The sequence below is a fragment of the Rhinoderma darwinii genome, chromosome 3 (genome assembly GCF_050947455.1).
Source record: "Rhinoderma darwinii isolate aRhiDar2 chromosome 3, aRhiDar2.hap1, whole genome shotgun sequence".
Lineage (NCBI taxonomy): Eukaryota > Metazoa > Chordata > Amphibia > Anura > Rhinodermatidae > Rhinoderma > Rhinoderma darwinii.
In genome coordinates this window covers 31,368,285-31,387,805 of record NC_134689.1, presented here as the reverse complement: position 1 = coordinate 31,387,805, position 19,521 = coordinate 31,368,285, and the positions used below count along the sequence as shown (strand labels likewise).

At 40.0% G+C, this 19,521-nt stretch overlaps 1 protein-coding gene across 6 annotated transcripts in view; it reads left to right on the top strand.

Annotated features, from left to right (window-relative positions):
• The window catches only part of PCDH1 (protocadherin 1), a 184,871-nt gene that overhangs the window by 116,976 nt on the left and 48,374 nt on the right, over nt 1-19,521 (top strand). For all 6 annotated transcript variants that reach the window (XM_075856207.1, XM_075856205.1, XM_075856208.1 and 3 more), the window contains exon 4: nt 18,777-18,996. In XM_075856207.1, coding sequence (XP_075712322.1) covers nt 18,777-18,996 — 220 coding nt within the window. The remainder of the gene's footprint in view (nt 1-18,776; nt 18,997-19,521) is intronic.

Sequence of the window (19,521 nt, the reverse complement as noted above, 5' to 3'; positions counted from 1 at the left end):
ATCAGTCCTCCACTGTCTGTTACCATGGTGATTTTAAGGCAATTCTCTAGTTATCGGTCACATACCAGGGACGTGTAATCATGTAATGCCTTTGTCTCTCCCCTGTTGTTCAGACTACAAACTACAGAGGAGACCATTTAGACAATGAATTGGCTCCCCATTGCCTCATGACCTCATTGACTCTCTTTATACAAGTCTTAACTTGTAGAAATTTTGTATTAGGGATTTATGTCCTAACAATGAAGCTGACCGGATGACAACTAGCGACTAAGTCTGAAAGATTTGTGGCTTGTTAGAAGTTTACAAACTTCATTATCACCTTGATCAGAGGGTCTTAAGGTAGTTGTTATATAAAAAAAAAAAAAAACTAGGAAAGTCCAAACTTTAAGTGCGTAGGTTTATGTTCCTTCTCTGTACATCTTAGGGGCATTGTTCTCACCGTTCCTTTTACAGTATGGTTTCGACATCGTAGCACCGTGGCTGTTATTTCAATGATACAATTTTTCCAATGCTAGAATAATGGGTCATACTCTATCCCCTACACTGATGCAGTGGAACAGTCTTGAGGCACTTTTACACAGGCCGATGATTGGCGGAAAAAAACACTCGTTCCCTATAATCGACCCGTGTACAAAAAGCCCAGCAATTAGCTGACAATCGAGCAGATGCCTGTTTGTCGGCTGATCGCGTCCTTTATGCAACAGTAAAAAAAAATAATCATTGTCCGCAACACATCTCATGCAAACCGGGGATGTGTTGTCGACTGTGATGCAAACTGTATGGAGGCGTACGATTTTTCATTTCCCTAAATGGAGCTAAACAAGCGCCAATCGACATGCTTTATTGTATATTGGCACTCGTTTTACACCAGCAGATTTCGGCCAGTAAAGAACTCTTAGGACATGTTCACACAGGGCGGATACGCTGCGTAAAAGCATGCAGCGTATCCTCCATGAGTGCCGCAGGCAATTCCAGGCAAAAAAGGGCACCAAACAGGGGTGCAGTATTTTGCCCGGAATGTCCGCTGCGGAAAACCGCAGCACATAGCCTCCTGGGATGATGTTTCTTCTTAGGAGACCGCTGCAGCCTGTGATTAGCTTCAGCAGTGGTCACATGGGATGAAGTCATCCCAGGAGGCCGGCCCTCTGACATCATCCAGGCAGGCCTCAGATGATTCATCCCATATGACCACCGCTACAGCTTTTGATTGCCTGCAGCCGTCACATGGGATGAAATGCTAATAAATTTGCAGCGGAATTTCTGCAAACAAATTCCGTTGCGGAAAAAAATCGCAGTATTTACTCTAACTAAAAATGAGAAATAAGGCAGTCAACAAGACTATTTTTTTTGGGGGGGGGGATTGGTTAGATAAATTTGACTCCATTTACTAGAAGTCAATATGTCAAATATGTAACAAAAAGGCTGCCTACACTATAGGTGAGCAACCGCTTCACTTCACATTTAGACCTAAAGCACGCAGCTGCATAATGGCTCCTTATTTGGGCACATATAGAAGTGTATAGTGGGTCTTTCTGTGTCTCCATATGCCTTCAATTTCCTAAGGAGGCATATCGTTTTTCATATGAAATTTTCTTAGGAATCAGGCAGGAAAAAAATTGTGCCATATTATGGAGGTATCATTGAAATACCACATCTTACGGAGCCATGCGGTGGTGCACAGAGGCTCAGGAAACTTTTGTGTTCTGCCGTACGGCCTCCTGCACGCGACCTTGCCATTTACATTGCTTATTCTATCACAACAATTTACATTATGTATTTTCAAAATGGCCGTAAAAGCAAAAACTATTTTTCCTATCCATAAGTCTGTTACAATCTGAATGTGTGGTACAAATAGGATTAACTACGGTCAGTTCAAGTCCTTTGAATCCTTTAATTATATTTTTAAGTGAAATAATGTTGTCATGTACTTGCCAGTTTGCTGTCCTGAATGCATGGAGCCTGTACGGTGGAGTACGTATGCTTCCATATAACAGAGCCGCTGGCATGTCTGCCGCTGTGTGGTGCCGCTGTGTGGCGCCGCTGTGTGGCACCTCCATAATACGGCTTGACCAATTCATATAGAAAAGATTTCTCTGTCTCTGTATAAAAATCTTTGAAAATGTAATACAAAGATTGTTTACTGATTTCTACTAAAATTTGCAATCCCCGACCCATAGAGCAGTCATTAAAAGCCTTCTTATCTGGGCAGTAAATCTTAAATTCTAAATTTTATACCTCATATCCCCTTTTAATACATTACACTGTTTACAGGATCCAGTTTCTAACTTTATTAGCCGGTTATTAAATCAACTAAATTAAATAGTTTAAATATTACAATAATATTAAATTTCTCAATTATATTTCACATTAGCTTTATCAAAACGGCGGCATAATTTTAATGCAATATATTTTACTTGTCATTTCTTTATATAAAGCACAAAGCTTTGAAATAACTCGCTAAATGAATGCCGTAATTAGTTTTTCCCTTTGGATCTCTCATGATGTAGTAATTTGGAGCACAGCTCCCCAATTAACCCTTTCTTTTCCCGCCTTTGCTTGTGCCAGGAAAATTGTGCAGTATTTTCAGTCTTTGCTTTTCAAATAATTACATTCTCCTCCTTGACCTTTAATTGGAACTTCAATCTGTCAAAGATTTGCTTTGTGGTCTCAGTTTATTACTATTGCATTTAATAATGTGTTCTATTCTGTACATTTTAATGATGGAAGAACACCACTGAGGGGTCTACAAAGCTGTAAGCACTTAGGGCTCATGCACCTAAGTGTTAGCACTTATTCACACGACAGGGTTTCCCAGCCGGGTGACGGCCGTTCATATATCGGCCATCACACGTGTGCATTAGGAACAATAGACCCCTAATGTGGCTATCCACATGACCGATTTTTGTTTTGACGGCCCGGCTCCCATAGAAGTCTATGGTGCCGGGTAATACACGGCCATCACCGGAATGTGTCCCCAGTGATGGCCATGTATTCCGTCGCTTGCGCTCTCTCTCCTCCTCCTCCTCCTCCTCCTCCTCCTCCTCCTCACAGTGCAGAGTGCATGTGAGGAGGAGGAGGGTCTTTTTTTGCTCCCTGTAGAAGTCTGAATCTCCAATCCCCGGCCGGGGATTGGGTATTCCGCTACAGGAGAAGTGAGTGACTACACTGTGTCCATATATGGACACAGCGACGTCACTCACTTCTGAAGCGGAATCCCCGACCCCGTGGCCGGGGATTCCGCTACAGGAGAAGTGAGTGACTACACTGTCCATATATGGACATTGAAGTCAGTGACTTCTCCTGGAAGGGGGGCTATGTGGCATTACCCGCTGTGTACCTACAGGGGGCTGTGTGGCATTACCTGCCGGGGGCGTGGTGGCATTACCTACAGAGGGCTGTGTGTAGCAACAAATTTGAATGAAATTCATCTGATTTTAAAATGGACAGGGAAAAAAACGGATGCAAAACAGGGCCAAAATCGGCAGTTAAAAACGGAAACACGGCCCGGAACGGATGCAAACCGGCCGGGAAAAAACGGCCAAAAACAGCCGTTTTTATCGGCCGACACTCGGACCCTGTCGTGTGAATGAGGCCTTACAGCTCTGTACAACCTCCAGGGTTTTATGAAACCATTAAAAGGGCACCCATAGAAGTCCATGTGGATCTACTGTACCTCCGTATGCCTGCAATTATTAGGGTCAGCTACTATATACAGTGATGGTCTCACAGTTCATTCTTTATACGCTATAGCATCAGAGCTGGAATGTTTAAAAAAATATAGATCCACAACTATAAAGTTTTATCATACAATTGGATAAGTGACCTTCATCTCTTAGTGCTAACACACTTGAAGTGGTCGCTGCAGAGAAAATAGGTGCCCATACAAATGAATAGGTGACCGTGTAATACATCGCCATACGGAGTCCTTCTCTTTGTATTGGCTCTCAACCCTGACAGAGTGGGGAACCCACCTCTTGATGTCCTTAAGCCCTGAATGAGCGTGTTAACAGGGATTTTCCAGTTAAGCTAAACAAGTATACTATAGCTACCAGGACAGAGACGCAAACTTAAAAATTTATTGTAAAGGAGGATGTAGTTAAAAGGGTTGTACAGGATTAGAAAAACATGGCTGCTTCTAAAAACCGCACCACACCGGTCTGTGGGTTTGTACTGGTATTACAGCTCAGTGCCATTAAAGTGAATAGGGGTGAGCTGCTGTACCACTCGCAACCTGTGGTCTGGTGCGGCACTGTTTCTGGAAGTAAGCCAACATGTTTTTTATTTTATTTTTAAATCCTGGACAACCCTATGGCTAAGTTTAGTTTATACATGGCTCTCTCTAACTGCCAATGAATCGGTATAAAGGAAATAACTGTTTTTTGCGTATTTTTAAGGCTCAGGAAAGTTGTCACTCCTCTTACCCTTAGTCCATGAAATAAATTGTAATTTTTTTTTTGTACCCTTATTACTGCTTCAAGTGAAGTTATGGTTCATGTACAGGTGTGCAAAGTTGTGTTGCTGGTGAGATGTAATTTAGTATAACCAACTTCTTCCAAAAATGTTCATCCAAGGGCTTATTTAAACGAACGTGATATACGTCCGTGCAACGCGCGTGGTTTTCACGCGCCTCGCACGGGCCTATGTTAGTCTATGTGGCCATGCAGACAGTCAGTGATTTTTGCGCAGCGGGTGTCCGCTGTGTACAACGCACGACATGTCCTATATTTGTGCGTTTCGCGCGCATCACGCACCCATTGAAGTCAATGGGTGCGTGAAAACCATGCGCAGCACACGGAAGCACTTCCGTGTGACGCGCCTGATTCGCGCAAGAGCAGTAAAAAGTATGAATGAAAACAGAAAAGTGGCATGTGCTTTTCTGTTTACAAACCGTGTCACAATGATGGCGGCTGCGCGAAAATCGCGCAGCCACTAATCATATGGTGATGACACAGGGAGCTGTTAAGTACCTTTTGCGCACGCAAAAACCTGCGTTTTTTTTGCGCGTGCAAAACGCACACGCTCGTGTAAATCCGGCCTTAAATGAATATACATGTAAGCCATTGTTCTTGGGGTCAAAAACATGTATGATGCACTGGGCAACTTATGGACTGGCATGCACTTACATAGATATTATATTTGTTTTGCTCTGGGTCTAGCTACAAGGCCGCCTTGAAACCACACATTCGACGGTCATCCTGTTCATTATCTTGGTCAATTTAGTCCATCAGTAACTGGAGCGTTCATAATTTCCACTCTCATTACAACATAAGAACCTAAATAGGGACAGAAGATACAATGCATCCCTGATTAGGCTTTAAGTCGACTTTTCTTTTTACCTCTCAGCATCTCTCCATCTTTCCTCTTTTATTGTGTAATTACTATTGTTTTATTTGCGACACGTTAGAGATTATTGAATGGCCTTCTATTCCACAGGGATCTCAAGGAATTCAATTCATAATTAATTGACCTGTATGACACTGTTCATACCTCCTCTAAGAGCAGAAAATCTCTTGGTGAACCGGTGACACTCACCCCAGGGGATGTTAGTGGAGGAATGATTATCTGAGATATACAGGTCACACACCAGCGATCCCATAGTCTGACTATTTGTGGCAGTATATGTGGCAATACAAGCATTTATTCTTGCTTGCAGTCATATAATCTTCACACATGTCATGTACACTTCCATTCCCCAAGGCGTCTGCTCCATGGGGGGATCTAACAACCGGTGAAGATTACCAGTGTTCAGCACTGTGTTGTGTAGGTGGGACTCGTCTGTTGATGTGGGTGACAATGATTCTGTAGGACAACACTTGTTTTTTTTTCTGAAAAGGGACGACTATAAAACTCTGGATACCTTTTTTTTTTTTTTTTCTCAAGCACCTCCAAAGTCAGAATGTGGAGCTCCATTTTTGCCTATTATATAAATGTTTTGGGGCATCTGGTTGGAGGGGCTGAACCAAAATTGTCCTTTTGGATAGTACCCAAGTTTGTCATGTACCCATTCCAGTGCTTGTAAAGCTATTCTAACCTCCAGGTCCAAGTGGTTTCCACCAGCATTTATCGCCCTTGGTTTACACCAACAACATGTGTTTGTCTTAAAGAAACGAGTATGTTAAGAAAAGGCCTTGTTCACACGTTTAATTTTTTGCATGCATTTTTTTTTTTTTGGGCTGGATGCCAAAACTGGCATTGAATCCTATGCCGAAAAAAAGCATATGGGAAGGACTTCCTATATTTTTTTTAATTCAATTTTTGTTTTGGGATTAAATAAAAACGTATGCAAAATCTGTACGTTGTAAAATTGGCCTTAAAGAGGCTCTGTCACCACATTATAAGTGCCCTGTCTCCTACATATTCTGATTGGCACTGGAATGTAGATAACAGCAGTGGTTTTTATTTTGAAAAACGATCATTTTTGAGCAAGTTATGAGCTAGTTTAGATTTAGTTTCTTAATGCCCAACTGGGCGTGTTTTTACTTTTGACCAAGTGGGTGTTGTGAAGAAGTGTATGAGGCTGACCAATCAGTGACCAATCCGTGACATACACTTCTCATTGTTCCAGCCCAGCATGTCACTGATTGGTCAGCCTCATACACTTCTTCACAACACCCACTTGGTCAAAAGTAAAAACACGCCCAGTTGGGCATTAAGAAACAAAATCTAAACTAGCTCATAACTTGCTCAAAAATGATCGTTTTTCAAAATAAAAACCACTGCTGTTATCTACATTCCAGCGCCAATCAGAATATGTAGGAGACAGGGCACTTATAATGTGGTGACAGAGCCTCTTTAAGGGTGAAAGGGTTATTAGCTGTTGGAAACTTCTAGGTTGTGGAAAACAAAAATGTCTGGTCTAGGGCAGCTCCAATGGCATGTTGTTAGTTCAACCACTGTTATCAGGACTTTCTATGGCGTCCACAACCTCCTGTGCAGTCTCGTACACAGTATAACAAACGAAGGGTAGCTTAAAGCTTACAAGATGGCAGTGTCTTCAAGTCATCAATGAGTCTTCATCCAGATCTTTTTCTGAAGTTACCCCTTTTAATCCTTTAATGGTGAATTTGAGATGATCACTCTGTGAACCCCTAATAAAGCAAAGAAAAATGCTCTGTAAAGCAAAATTTCTCGGCCTTTGCAGAGAACAGTGTCCAATTATTATTTTTTCTTAATTCACCAAGATTAGACTAAGCTCTACAGGTCGGGAACTTGTATGATTGTCATGCATGATGCAGTGTTAAGGAATTAAAAATAAAGATGCACAATGAATTGAAACATCTACATGAGTGATGTAGGCACTATTGTAATTAAGGGTAAGAACAATATGGGGCATCTTGGCACACACTTTCCTACATTTTTCCCTCTCATTACCCATTCCCGATTCAGTCTTAGAGGGGCTGAGCTCCTAGACTGAAAGTAAAGCGGTTTACATAAGAAAGCGAGATTTCTTTCCGGGTCACAAGGTTCCAGTAAATCCATGTCCGTGACTGTGGCTAAGTCTGTTAGCATGCGGTAGTCCGAGCCTCTTTTTGTAGAGGTAGGAATCAAATGGGAAAGCTGCCATTGCCAGAGTAGCTAGCTTAATTATGAAGAGCCATTCTAGTCCTGTTCTTCTTTGTTTCAAAAACTCATAATGGAAAACAGAACCATTTTGTGATCCAGGCGGCTAGGACTGTAATTCTATATTAAATGGATCATCATTCACACAAGAAATGGTAAAAAAAAAATAATCATTTAATAATCATTGGAATACATTTTAAAATATTTCCATGACATCAATGGTTTCTATATGTATTTTTTATTCTTTACTATATCTCTTGTTGATCTGGACAGACCAGCTTCCTTCACTTGACTCCCTTGTAATCACTTTAATTACTATGTTTCATCCAGCACTTAGTATGTGTGCAATGTCTGTTTCTATGTACTTATATAGTAGTATGAACACCTGCCTTAGAACTTTTTTTATGGGTTCTTCGTCCGTGTTCCCTCCATATGTATTGACAAAATTAAGATTGAATCCTTCGTCATTATTTGTTAAGGAAATTGAATGCCCACACTGTTTTTGTACAAAAAATTAAAGAAATTGAGGGGGTAATGGAAAAAGTAAGTTTTTTTTAGATTTGGTTTGTATGACATTCATCATGCGATATAAATTACTTAAGTTTTGTCCTGTGTCTTGTTACTATATGGCGATACAAAATTTTATGTGCCGCCACATTCTTAGAGCCATAACTTTTTTTTTATATATAGGCTATATATATATATATATATGTATGTATGTATGTATATGTATATGTGTGTGTGTATGATGCTGGAGCTGTATAAGGGTTAATTTGTAGTGTCCATTGATGCCGTTCTAGGGTACATATGACTTTTAGATCACTTTCTTTTATTTTTTATTGCTTCTTTGGAAGGTGAGATGACCTAGAAACAGCAATTCTGGCAATACTTTTTAGTTTAACGTCTTTTTTTTTTTTTTTTTTTTTTTTTTTTTTTAACTACATTCACAGGCAGCCTTTTAGGCACTGCTTTAGGTAGGGCCTTATGGGCTCTTTTACATGACAGTTCTGGGGTCATTATTAGGCGCCATGCTGCCATGGCAACCCACTGGCACCCCGCAGAGGCGCTCAGTCTGTAAAATCACTTCGGTGCTGCAATCATTATCGACCGTGGAATCTAAGGTTTAAACGGCCGTAATTTGAGCTATCTTTGATCCTAGCCATTAGAGTGGGTGTCTGCTTTATAGATCAACCAGCACCTGCAGGTAAGGGTGCGGACATAACTACTGTGCTAGCACCATCATTACCGCATAATACGTGGGAATTACATGTTCACCATAACGTCTTTTTGCGGCGGTGGACGGGAAACGTAAAGATTCTAAATTTAAAGAATCTGCTATATAGAGACTTGAGGATTTGCATGAACATATAAATCGGCCATTAAAACATGAAATTATGTTTATAAAATATATAGGTTTCTGAATATTGCTCTTTCCATAATTGTGATTTGTAACCTCTAATTTGTAATTGCAGTGGTGTTTTTCAGGCAAAGAAATGGTTACGCACGGCAGATAAGGCCTCTCCTTCCTCTGTACTGCTCAATGTAGCAGTGCAATGCAGTTCCCTGTGGCAGGGAATGGATTTAAAGTGCGGTTTCACATATTTGCTCCAATAAATCTCTTTGAACAAATTGCCCTGACTTTGCCATTTTCATCCTGATCACATACTTCATCATCAAAGCCCCCAGGAGCCCTCAAATAAAAATTGATGCACATACAGTCACTTATGAGTGAATTTTCTAGCAACTGCACAATATCTCAGCCCTGATCACTACAACTTTGCAGATGATTAACAAAGCAGCGTGTAATGAAGAAAACATAGCAGGTTCTTCTGTTTTCACAGTACCATTTTATGACTGATACTGATAATGACATTGACAAATGAAAATTTATCGGTCTCCTCCTGCAAGAAAATCTATAAAATACAGTTTAAAGCTACCTGTTGCTCCCTCTAGTCCTGCTCTTCTGTGAACTTCAGAATCTCTGTCGGTACTCTGTCGGTACTCTGTCGGTACACGCATTGTGACATGATATATACCACTTTATTGAGAACATATATATATCCAGGCTTTACTTCTGACCAGTGAATGACCCAATGAGGACTACAGGTCATCAACCTTAAATTTGCATCTATAGAATATGATTTTCCAAATTGCCAAAGGAATCAAAAATTTATTGTGTATTTAACAGGTGTTTAAGGCTGGGTTTACCATGACATCGAGAGCCAGAGAACTAGTATAAACTTTTAGTTTGAGTACAGATAATTTTGGTAATTTTTGACCTCTTCATGGCCCTGGATTTCTGAGCGTGCCAATACAATCTTGAAATGTATCGCCACCTTGTACAACAAAGAGTTACATTTTCAAAAATGTCAGTAAAGCATATTGGGCCCTATTCAGTTTTTTGCAGGCAGAAAATTCTAGAAAAATCAGCTCCGGTTTTTTTTTAATTATTTTTCACCACAGGCGGTTTTTGAAGTTTTTTTTTTTTTCTGCATATTTTTTCGTGTTTTTTGCCACGTGTTTTTTTTTAGCCCTTTTTTTTACCTTCAACAGGCAGAGGAAAAAACATCTCCCATTTGATTTCAATGGGCTTTTTGAAGCGGAAACTGCCTCAAGATAGGGCATGTCACTACTTTTTTCCCACGAGCGTTTTTTTCCGCTCGCTTGAAAAAAACTTCTCCACCTCCCTCTGAAATAAATCGGAGGCAATTTCGGCCATTTCTTGCCGCGGTTTTTCCGGCAAGAACTGCGGCAGAAAACTCAAGTGTGTACAGGGCCTTACTGTCATGGTTTTTCAGTCTACAGCCCTAATAACGATTGACTCGTCTCTTTTAATTTTCAAAAATGTACCTGTTAAGGTGGTATTGTAAGCTATTCTGTCACGATCCACTCCCTTCTGTTTTATTTCTATTTAATAGTTTTTTGGAAACCGTGAAGACGTTTTTACAATTGTGATGTGCATATGCCCAACATTTTACAAATAGCCCATAAAGTTGTGTCCAGGGTTTACAAGCATTTAACAAGTGCTGACCCTTAATATCACACACTTCTTACACCTAAAGGCCAAGAATCTCTGTAAAAACCTTGGTCAAAAGTAGAATAATTTAGAATGTGTGAGAACTTGTGCTCTTTTGTTAATATACAACAAAGCCAAAATGACCAATGCTTAGTGAGTAACTGACCCGTTACTCAGGATCACTGACCTGAAGAAAGTAACTTCCCATCCTTCAATGTCATCTCTGTGTGTATTTAACATAAAGTGACTAATGTGTAACTTTGTAGCCCAGTATCCCTGTATCTAGTTTATCAGTTTGACTCTTTATTTTTTTTAACCTTTTTTTTTTTCCCCCATTTCTGATTGCTTTCATCTCACTTTACTCATCAAGCCATATAACGTGATGAAATGTCGAATTTTTTCATCTCATTTTTGCCCAATGTGGTAGTAAATGGATTAGTAAATATAGCACATCAAAGAGAAAAGCAGAGTTGGTTAGAAACAAATTAATATAGTTATTGTAATTTTGCATTCCACTGATGCCTCTCCGAGAGAAGAGTTTACAGTAAGTATAGAAAATATTCCTTCAATGTTCCACCTCAATGAACACCGTTAATGTACTTGTAGATTCCCCTCTTTGCAGGCTTACGTTTATTAATCCAAATCTGCTACTTGAAAAATAGCTAAACATAAATCTTGTCGTCTGAGAAGATTCAGTATTTTGGGCATTCTTTTAATCAAAAGGAAATATTTTCGAAAGTCAAATTTTGCAAAGATATATTGTGCTGGTGAAATATTATGAACTAGTGATTTGCTGAAGGAAATTGCATTTTCAATGTCCCAACAGAATTTAACAGCTATATCATAATGCTTATTCCACTTCTACGGGGCTACACCAAGTGAATCAATTTTATTTGTATTCTGGATACAGTTATCTGGTGGTCAATTATAATTGGGTTTGTTTTCACATGAATGGATAATTATTTGAGACGTACGCCCTTTTTGGGCATACAGACATCGTATGGGTGTTCTCCGCTCATGACCCCCTCCCCTTGCGAGCCAAAATGGAGAGTTGCTAACAAATAGTGGTTCTCGCTCAGGTAGACTTCAGCAGTTCATCATTCATTTAAATGACCACTTATAATACAAAGGCTCCCCTGCAGCAGGGACCACATGTAATACTACGTATCCCCCTGGGTGACGATCCAGTGCAGGTTAAGCCTTACATCCCTTAGTGCACCAAAAATTAATACATGAAAGAATATGCAAAAGTAATAAAAAATAAATATTCTTTACATAACTGCTCCATCGGTCAGAACACTTATCATTGCCATACATTGCTCTAGATTGTGGGCGGCAAAGGCTACAAGCTTTAATTATGTCTGAGAAAAATACACATGGGGCAATGAAAATATTTCCCACAATAAATTTTCTGTTGACCTTTCGGATGAGCGTTCCGTTTCAACATGTATACTATATGACCGGAATAATCCTTAAAGGGGTTATCTTATCACGACAACCCCTTTCTATATGTCTTATTAATGGATGTCATAGACAGGTAACCCACTCAAGAAGCTCAATTCATCAGCCATAGTAAAGACCTGCTAACAAAAAGGTGGTCTTACCCTGGTCAACCTAGCCTGTCCATGTAAAATATGAAGGTCTGTCATGTATTCCAAGGTGACGCTTTGTTTTACTGGGGGTTTCTAGATGTTTCTCTTGTGGCGGCCAGTCAATTTGACGGCCCAGCTTGGTTGAAAAATGGGTTGGAGAGAACCAATTCAACTTATTAAACCCAAGGCTGTTACATCTCTAGAAATAGGCTGGGTTTTTAAAGGGGTCTGCTCCTGGTCCTGCGGCAAATGGTTGTTTTATTTCTAGGAAAAGCTGGTGCCTGCCAGTATTACATGGCGACCATTTTGGCCACATAACACGAGGATGGCTCAATTCCACCAGAACGGGAACAGCTCCTACAGCGTGGCTCTCAATTTTGCCTCATAGTGCAGGAGATCACCCCCTATGATGTCCAAATGCAATAATAGGACATATGGAAAGGGGTTTTCTTCATGAGACAACTCCTTTAATGAGTTTTTTTCTGGAAAAAAAACTCTAAAGTAGTGTTAACACAGAATTGTCCCCCCCCACACACACTCGTCAATTAAAACAATGTTCCAGATGCCATACATTCATTAACATGTTGAACTTTGGGTTGGTTACCGGTCTCTAGTGCTGAGAAACTTTGCTTTTTTTTTTTACAATGCTAAGATAAGTTGCTCAGCACTAGATTTCCTTAAAAGGTGGTTTCCTTGAGGCACTTTTCTGTTGAACTGTTCCTCCTGGGTTGTCTGCCTTCATCTTGTTTTTCCTGCTCACATCCAATCTTGTCAGGAGTCCTGAGAGACTTTCGAGATAAATTTGAAAATTGTTACGCCATAGATCCTCTACAAGAACTCTTTAAGCTTGAAGAGAATCTCTCTAGGAAATTCCAGACCATGTATCTCTAAAGAGAATCCTTACACTCATATTATACTCATTAAATATTTTTTCCTACCCAGCTAAACTAGTGTATTGGGGGGGGGGGGGGGGGATGAATACTGAAGTGATATAAAGATGTTCTTATGTATTATTAGTATCTTCCAAAATGATAGAACATAACATATGTTGATATCTCATATGTCATATCTGACTGACGTACAAAATAATCTGGGGATTGAACAGTAACATAGCTTACATAGCCTTTCCAATATTTGACTTCTACTATTTATACACTATATGCCATTGTTGCAAACACGTCCATTGTCGAAGAACCTTCAATGGTTGAAAGTACGAAATGCATCCATTTCCAGCTGGGCAAGGTTATCTGTTAAAATAGTTGAACTGAAAATCTGCTAAATTTTTCCTATGTTAATGACTATAATTTGCTGTTCAGGAAATAATAATCTGGCCATTCAAACGATCACCGACGGCAACAAAAAAATCTGTACCATTGGTCGAAAAACATTTATCAGATTGATTTCAAGGGGTTGGGCTCTCTAAGGCTTATCTAAGTGTTCAGAATAAACGGTCATATGTGTGTACATGAGGAATAACACTTTCTGGCCATTATTCAACTTGTATCCTGCATTTTTTATTAGTTTTCCCTTCTGTAGACTAATCCTCAGTGGTCCTTGAGCTAGTGGACAGAACATAACTTCTCTCATATATATAAATCCCAAAAACAGGCAGCACACCATAGTGAAAAAAGAGGGTACTTTATTGCCCCATGTGCGACGTTTCAGCTCTGTCCACTAGAGCCTCTCAAGCAGGTGCTGCTGTATCCTCTGTTTTGCTATAATATATATATATATATTTTAAAAGCTGCAGCAGCATGGAGGAGATTAAACCGCAGTAATTAACAGTGTAGCTGAGAATCCAGAACTGGGGTGACAGAAATCTTACCAGCAGCCTGCATCTCTCATACTCTGCTCCTACTCCCTTCCCCTCCCCATAGACTTCTATGGGTAGCATGTCTGTTGCGGACTCTCTCTGCTCCCTCTTCCTGCTCCGCCTTCATAGATTTGTATAGGTGAGCAGTGAAGACACCCCCCTCCCCCACTTCCTGTAGTCCGTCACCTCTACTCTAACTAGTGGAAAACTTTGCTTGACAACACAGATAGACAGCAGATTACAGGAAACGAGATACCTAGTGATAGTAACGTCACACGGAATTTGCATGGATAAAATAACTAAAATTTTAACAGCAAGTAAATTCCTAAGGTGTTTTTGTTTTTTAATCAGGTATACTATTAGATCAGCATAAATTGTTTGAAAACTTCAAGTCCATTTAAGCTGCTTCGGTCCTCAGATTCTTTCTGCATAAATACGCTGAAGCTAAATGCCAAATATAGTGCCAATGTGACAGTGCTGCTTTATACCCCATGGAAGTACTGATAGATTCTTGCAGGATGCATCCAAGGCAGGCAATCGGAGGCTGGTAATTTCAGCACAGCTTGAATCTGCTTGGTACACCCCCACCCCATTACAATTATTTACCCTGCTACAATATTAGAAAGTACCACGTTGTAGGAAAATGGCGTGAGCAGACAATGCGTCATCGCAAGAATGTCTGGGTTTTAGTATGCTGCTTATGCAAGCCCAGAGAATGATATTTAGTAATATGGTGACACAAGCAACGGATAACCCGGTGTTCATTCATGAAGTGTCAATAAGTATATACATGTGTAGAGGGCTACTCAGTGGTCACTAAATCAATAGAGACTGAGACGTGTAACACACAGATAAGATAATCAAATCTACTTCCTCCACCAGCGAAGGCTGAACTAAATCTATAGCTACGACAGGTGGATTTACGCAACTGTATTCAATGGAGGAATATCTTTTGACTGGGTTTACAGAGAACAAGGTTATTCACCAATTAGAGAATTAAGTTAAGCATTCATTATTAGAGAGTTCGATACATATCTGGTTTTAATTGAACAGTGGTGAAATAACGCATCTCTACAAGTTAAATGCCAAAGAGACCTAGGTCGAGTCTCAAGATCGGCCGGTGAACCAAGGGTTGGAATCTGAATGCTATGGCATATTGTAGCTATATGACATAATATTCAAGCATGGTATTACCCCTATAACATTTCATACACCGCTCTATCTTATAAAACCACCATCTTGCTCCCCAATCCTAAACTTCACAACTAGCCCCTCAATATTCGGCATTATTATAAAAAAAAAAAATCCAGATAGCCCATTTATATGATCTGAAGCGGACTGCATACTATATCCATGGGGCATCATTGCTAGTTATAGACTGCCTGCCATAGTCAACCATACGTCATATGTTACAAATTTGTTGGGTTAACTCTTTAGTGTACAGTGTTTTTAAGGAAACGTTGCTCTAGTCATCCACCCTCATCCGGCTACCATTTTTTTTTATTTTATTTTTTATAAGCTGACTGTTCATGCCCGTAGTATGACTGCAGTGGAACATCTTCAATGACAAGACGCAAATGTATATTTTTTTTCCCTGCAAGTGGTGCACATTGACCTCTTATTGGGTAACTGATGTTTATAATATCCAGGCTTGCAGAAACACTTATGTCTTGAAAGCCTTTATCTGTAAACATGAGGCAGCCAATTGAAGAAAGCGTCCGAGCCATTGTGAAAGCAGGCATCTGTGAATATCTATAAACATCTGTTACTTAATACAGGTATCATCTCCGCCTGAGACAAATGGCCAGCGCCTGGATATTGTGGGCATTCGAATACAGAAACTTCAGGGGACTAGGCTTGGACTGTAATGTCAAAGTGTTATTGATGTCATGGTTATTTTGAGAATCTAAATGGAGCTCTGCAAAAGCAGAGTCCAGCTGAGGTTGTCCATGTGTTTACAATGAGGCTTTAACAGTGTTTTAAGAGACTTCTTAAGGAAGCAATGTCTAAGCTGGCACCTTATCAGCCACTGGAACTACAAAGCCCAGCATGTTATGAAATCTATATATTTTCATCTGTTGCCTTTATCAAAGGATCTGATATGACAATCATTCGGTTTCCAAATAACTAAAGATAAATTCAACATCCATGTGACTCCATAAGTTTATGCATCTGGATAGTCTTCGGTGAACTGTACTTGGGTCTACATCCAGTCACCAAACCTAAGCAGTTAGACTACTCTTAGGCTGGGTTCACACAACCTATTTTCAGCCGTAAACGAGGCGTATTATGCCTCGTTTTACGTCTGAAAATAAGGCTACAATACGTCGGCAAACATCTGCCCATTCATTTGAATGGGTTTGCCGACGTACTGTGCAGACGACCTGTCATTTACACGTCGTCGTTTGACAGCTGTCAAACGACGACGTGTAAAAATACAGCCTCGTCAAAAAGTGCAGGACACTTCTTTCAGACGTAATTTGAGCCGTTCTTCATTGAACTCCATGAAGCACAGCTCAAAATTTATGGCTGTCAGAGAAGCCTCGCAAAATGCGAGGAGGAGCATTTACATCTGAAACGAGGCAGCTGTATTCTCCTGAAAACAGTCTGTCTTTTCAGACGTAAAAGCCTGCTACCGTGTGCACATACCCTTAAAGGGAATGTGTCGCACATTTTTTATTTTTTTTTTTGTTAAACAGTTATTATATACATGATTAGACATTGTTTTAATTTTTTCACAAGTCAGGAAATATTATAAATTAGATTCTAATTTATAACATTTCCCTGTGCTGGTCTCTAGAGGGAGCAATTCCCAAAATTGCAGCATTGGCATGTGGTAAAGCAACCACATTGCTTTTATGCTGCAAAATTTGAGAAGACGCACTCACTCTAGCGTCCTCAAACAATCCCCCCTCCTTTATCCTGGCTAGTGCCAGGAGAAAGGAGGGGATTGAATGTTCAAACCTCCTACACTGTGTGCCGCCATTTTTTGAGCGAATACACAGTGTAGCAGGCTTACATACAGTGGTAATCCCACACTAAAACACGAACATCAACAAACATAACTTACCTGCTCCAGCCGCTGCCTCCGGTCCGTCTGCTCCTAGTGCTTGCTTCTAATCACATATCCGGAAGCCGCGACCGGAAGTAGTCTTCTTACTGTCCGGCCGCGGCTTCCGGTCCACAAGAAAATGGTGCCGGATGTCGCTCGGCTGAAGACCTTCCATTTGGACTGTGTGGGCGTACACCATAGTGAATGGAACGGCTCCCGTTCGCATTCTCTATGGGGATGTATGTGCCGTATTCCATCTCTGTATGTGTCGTTAATCGACACATACAGAGATGAAAAAAAAAATGGCAGCCCCCATAGTGAAGAAAAAGTTAGAAAAAAAAATTGTAAAACACAAACACACAAATAAATAAAATCTATTTTAATAAAACACTAAAAGCAAATTGATATATAAATAAAAATTTCACGACACCTTTCCTTTAAAGCCAGTTTATACATACAGATGTGTCCTTCCTTGCCTTTCCTCTTGCGCCAAATCTCGGGATTTGTTGAAACGTGATGACCAGGTTTGGAAAAAAACTTGGTTTTGAGATACTCTTCCATGAGATGTCTATGCTATGTGTATCTACGGGTGGCCACTTAGTGGATGTGATGTGAATTGCAGCCAGTCAAGGGTTTTCTTTGCATGTCGCGATATTTTATTGAATTTGTTTCATGAGAAATTTAAGTCCTTAACCAAATTAAAGCAAAGGTAAATGTGGACACAGCCGTAGCATTTACCGCATTAAAGATAAAGGCCATTGGAGGGCTGAGTAATATCTTTATACATTGCTTCGATATCCGGGCCTTGCAGTGCCCAAATAATACAGACGTGCACACAAAAAAAAAAAAAAAAAACACTGCACAATGTCTAAATATTTGTTCACAATAATAGCACTATACAGTGCCCAAAGCAGTAGCTTGCCTTCAGGATTCGCCATGGTAAAAAATCCTGTCAAATCTATTTGACACAGACCTTCCGATGGTTATGCTATGATGGTTCTGAACTCATCCAAAGTCTTTGCCTTCCTCAATCTGAATGTCCATCATATGTTGGGCTACTGAACATGGAACCCCTATATATTAAAAACCCTGACTCAATTGCCCCGTTTCAGAAACATTTTCTCATTTACTCTGTTCTCGATAACGAGTGTTTGTAACAATCTGCCATTGGTCTAATTTTGGTGTAAATGGGGTCCATTGTAATGTGGCCATTGTCAGCTGGGAAACTCATTAGCGTTGTTGCATCTGTTATCTTTGTGTTCTTTTAAGATGCAGAACCTTAAAAAGAGGAACGGGGTGGAATTGTTCTGGATTAATAAAAAAAATCCATATTTATTGATCCTTATTCCATTTTTATTTCCTATACTGCATGCGTTGTGTGGCGCTTTCTACAGCACCCAGGCGAACGCCTTCATTCTCTAACAAAAGATTACCAGCTGCAGTGCATACATTATCATTATTCTTGCGCAAATACTGACGGTAATGTGGGTAATGTTAGGTTTTGCTTGTTGCCAAGGAATTTTTGATCATTTAATATTGGTATGTATATAAATGGATCTTCGATTAAAATGCAGAAAGTAATGTGTAGCATTAGTTGACTAAGACCCTTTACATCTTGTCTGACATTTTATACAAATTCAAGTAAACTGTATATTTCTCATACTCTGCGTATTGTTTCCTCATTACTTTGTGTATGTTAATGAGATCCAGGTTGTAACATGATTTTTCTTTTATCTTCCTTAGTTACCTCATCGTCGAGTGACATTTTCTACATCCAATCAGGCACCTGACCTCCAGGACCCTTCTCAGCACAGCTACTATGACAGCGGCCTAGAGGAGTCAGAGACCCCAAGCAGCAAATCATCTTCTGGACCAAGAATAGGGCCTTTGGCTCTCCCAGAAGACCACTATGAGCGAACCACCCCTGATGGCAGCATCGGTGAGATGGAACATCCTGAAACTGGTAAGTGATCGAAAGGAAGACCCAAGTCACATTAAGTGTTGCCCCATCACAAAACATCATGCTTTCTGGCAGTGTTTGTCATGTCTTTCCACATGTGTATTATCCAAGCTTTATCCTTAAGTCAAGTACATACACTTTTTTTACTTTATTTTTTGGTTTTTGTTTAGTTGGGGGATGGAAATGATTCCTAAAATACAAGCCCAATATCATTCTTGCAATACCATTGTATAGTGTTCTCATTAGGCATAAGCGTTTCCTTATGTGGACAACTAGATGGCAAATTTGGTTCATTTACTTGGTGAGTGTAATATACAGTATATAATTAAAGCCTTTTTTATTATCCAGAGTTTTCAATACCTACACTTACCATTCTGGCTTAAAAGATCGGCTTGGTCCATAGGCTAGATAGAATAGCTGTATTGGTACAGTACCAGGTTCCCAGTAATAAACAGCTATGGTTTCTCCTGGCCTTCAAGTTGCGTACTGAATTGGTTAGTGTATCGGGTTAATCCATGAGGCAACACC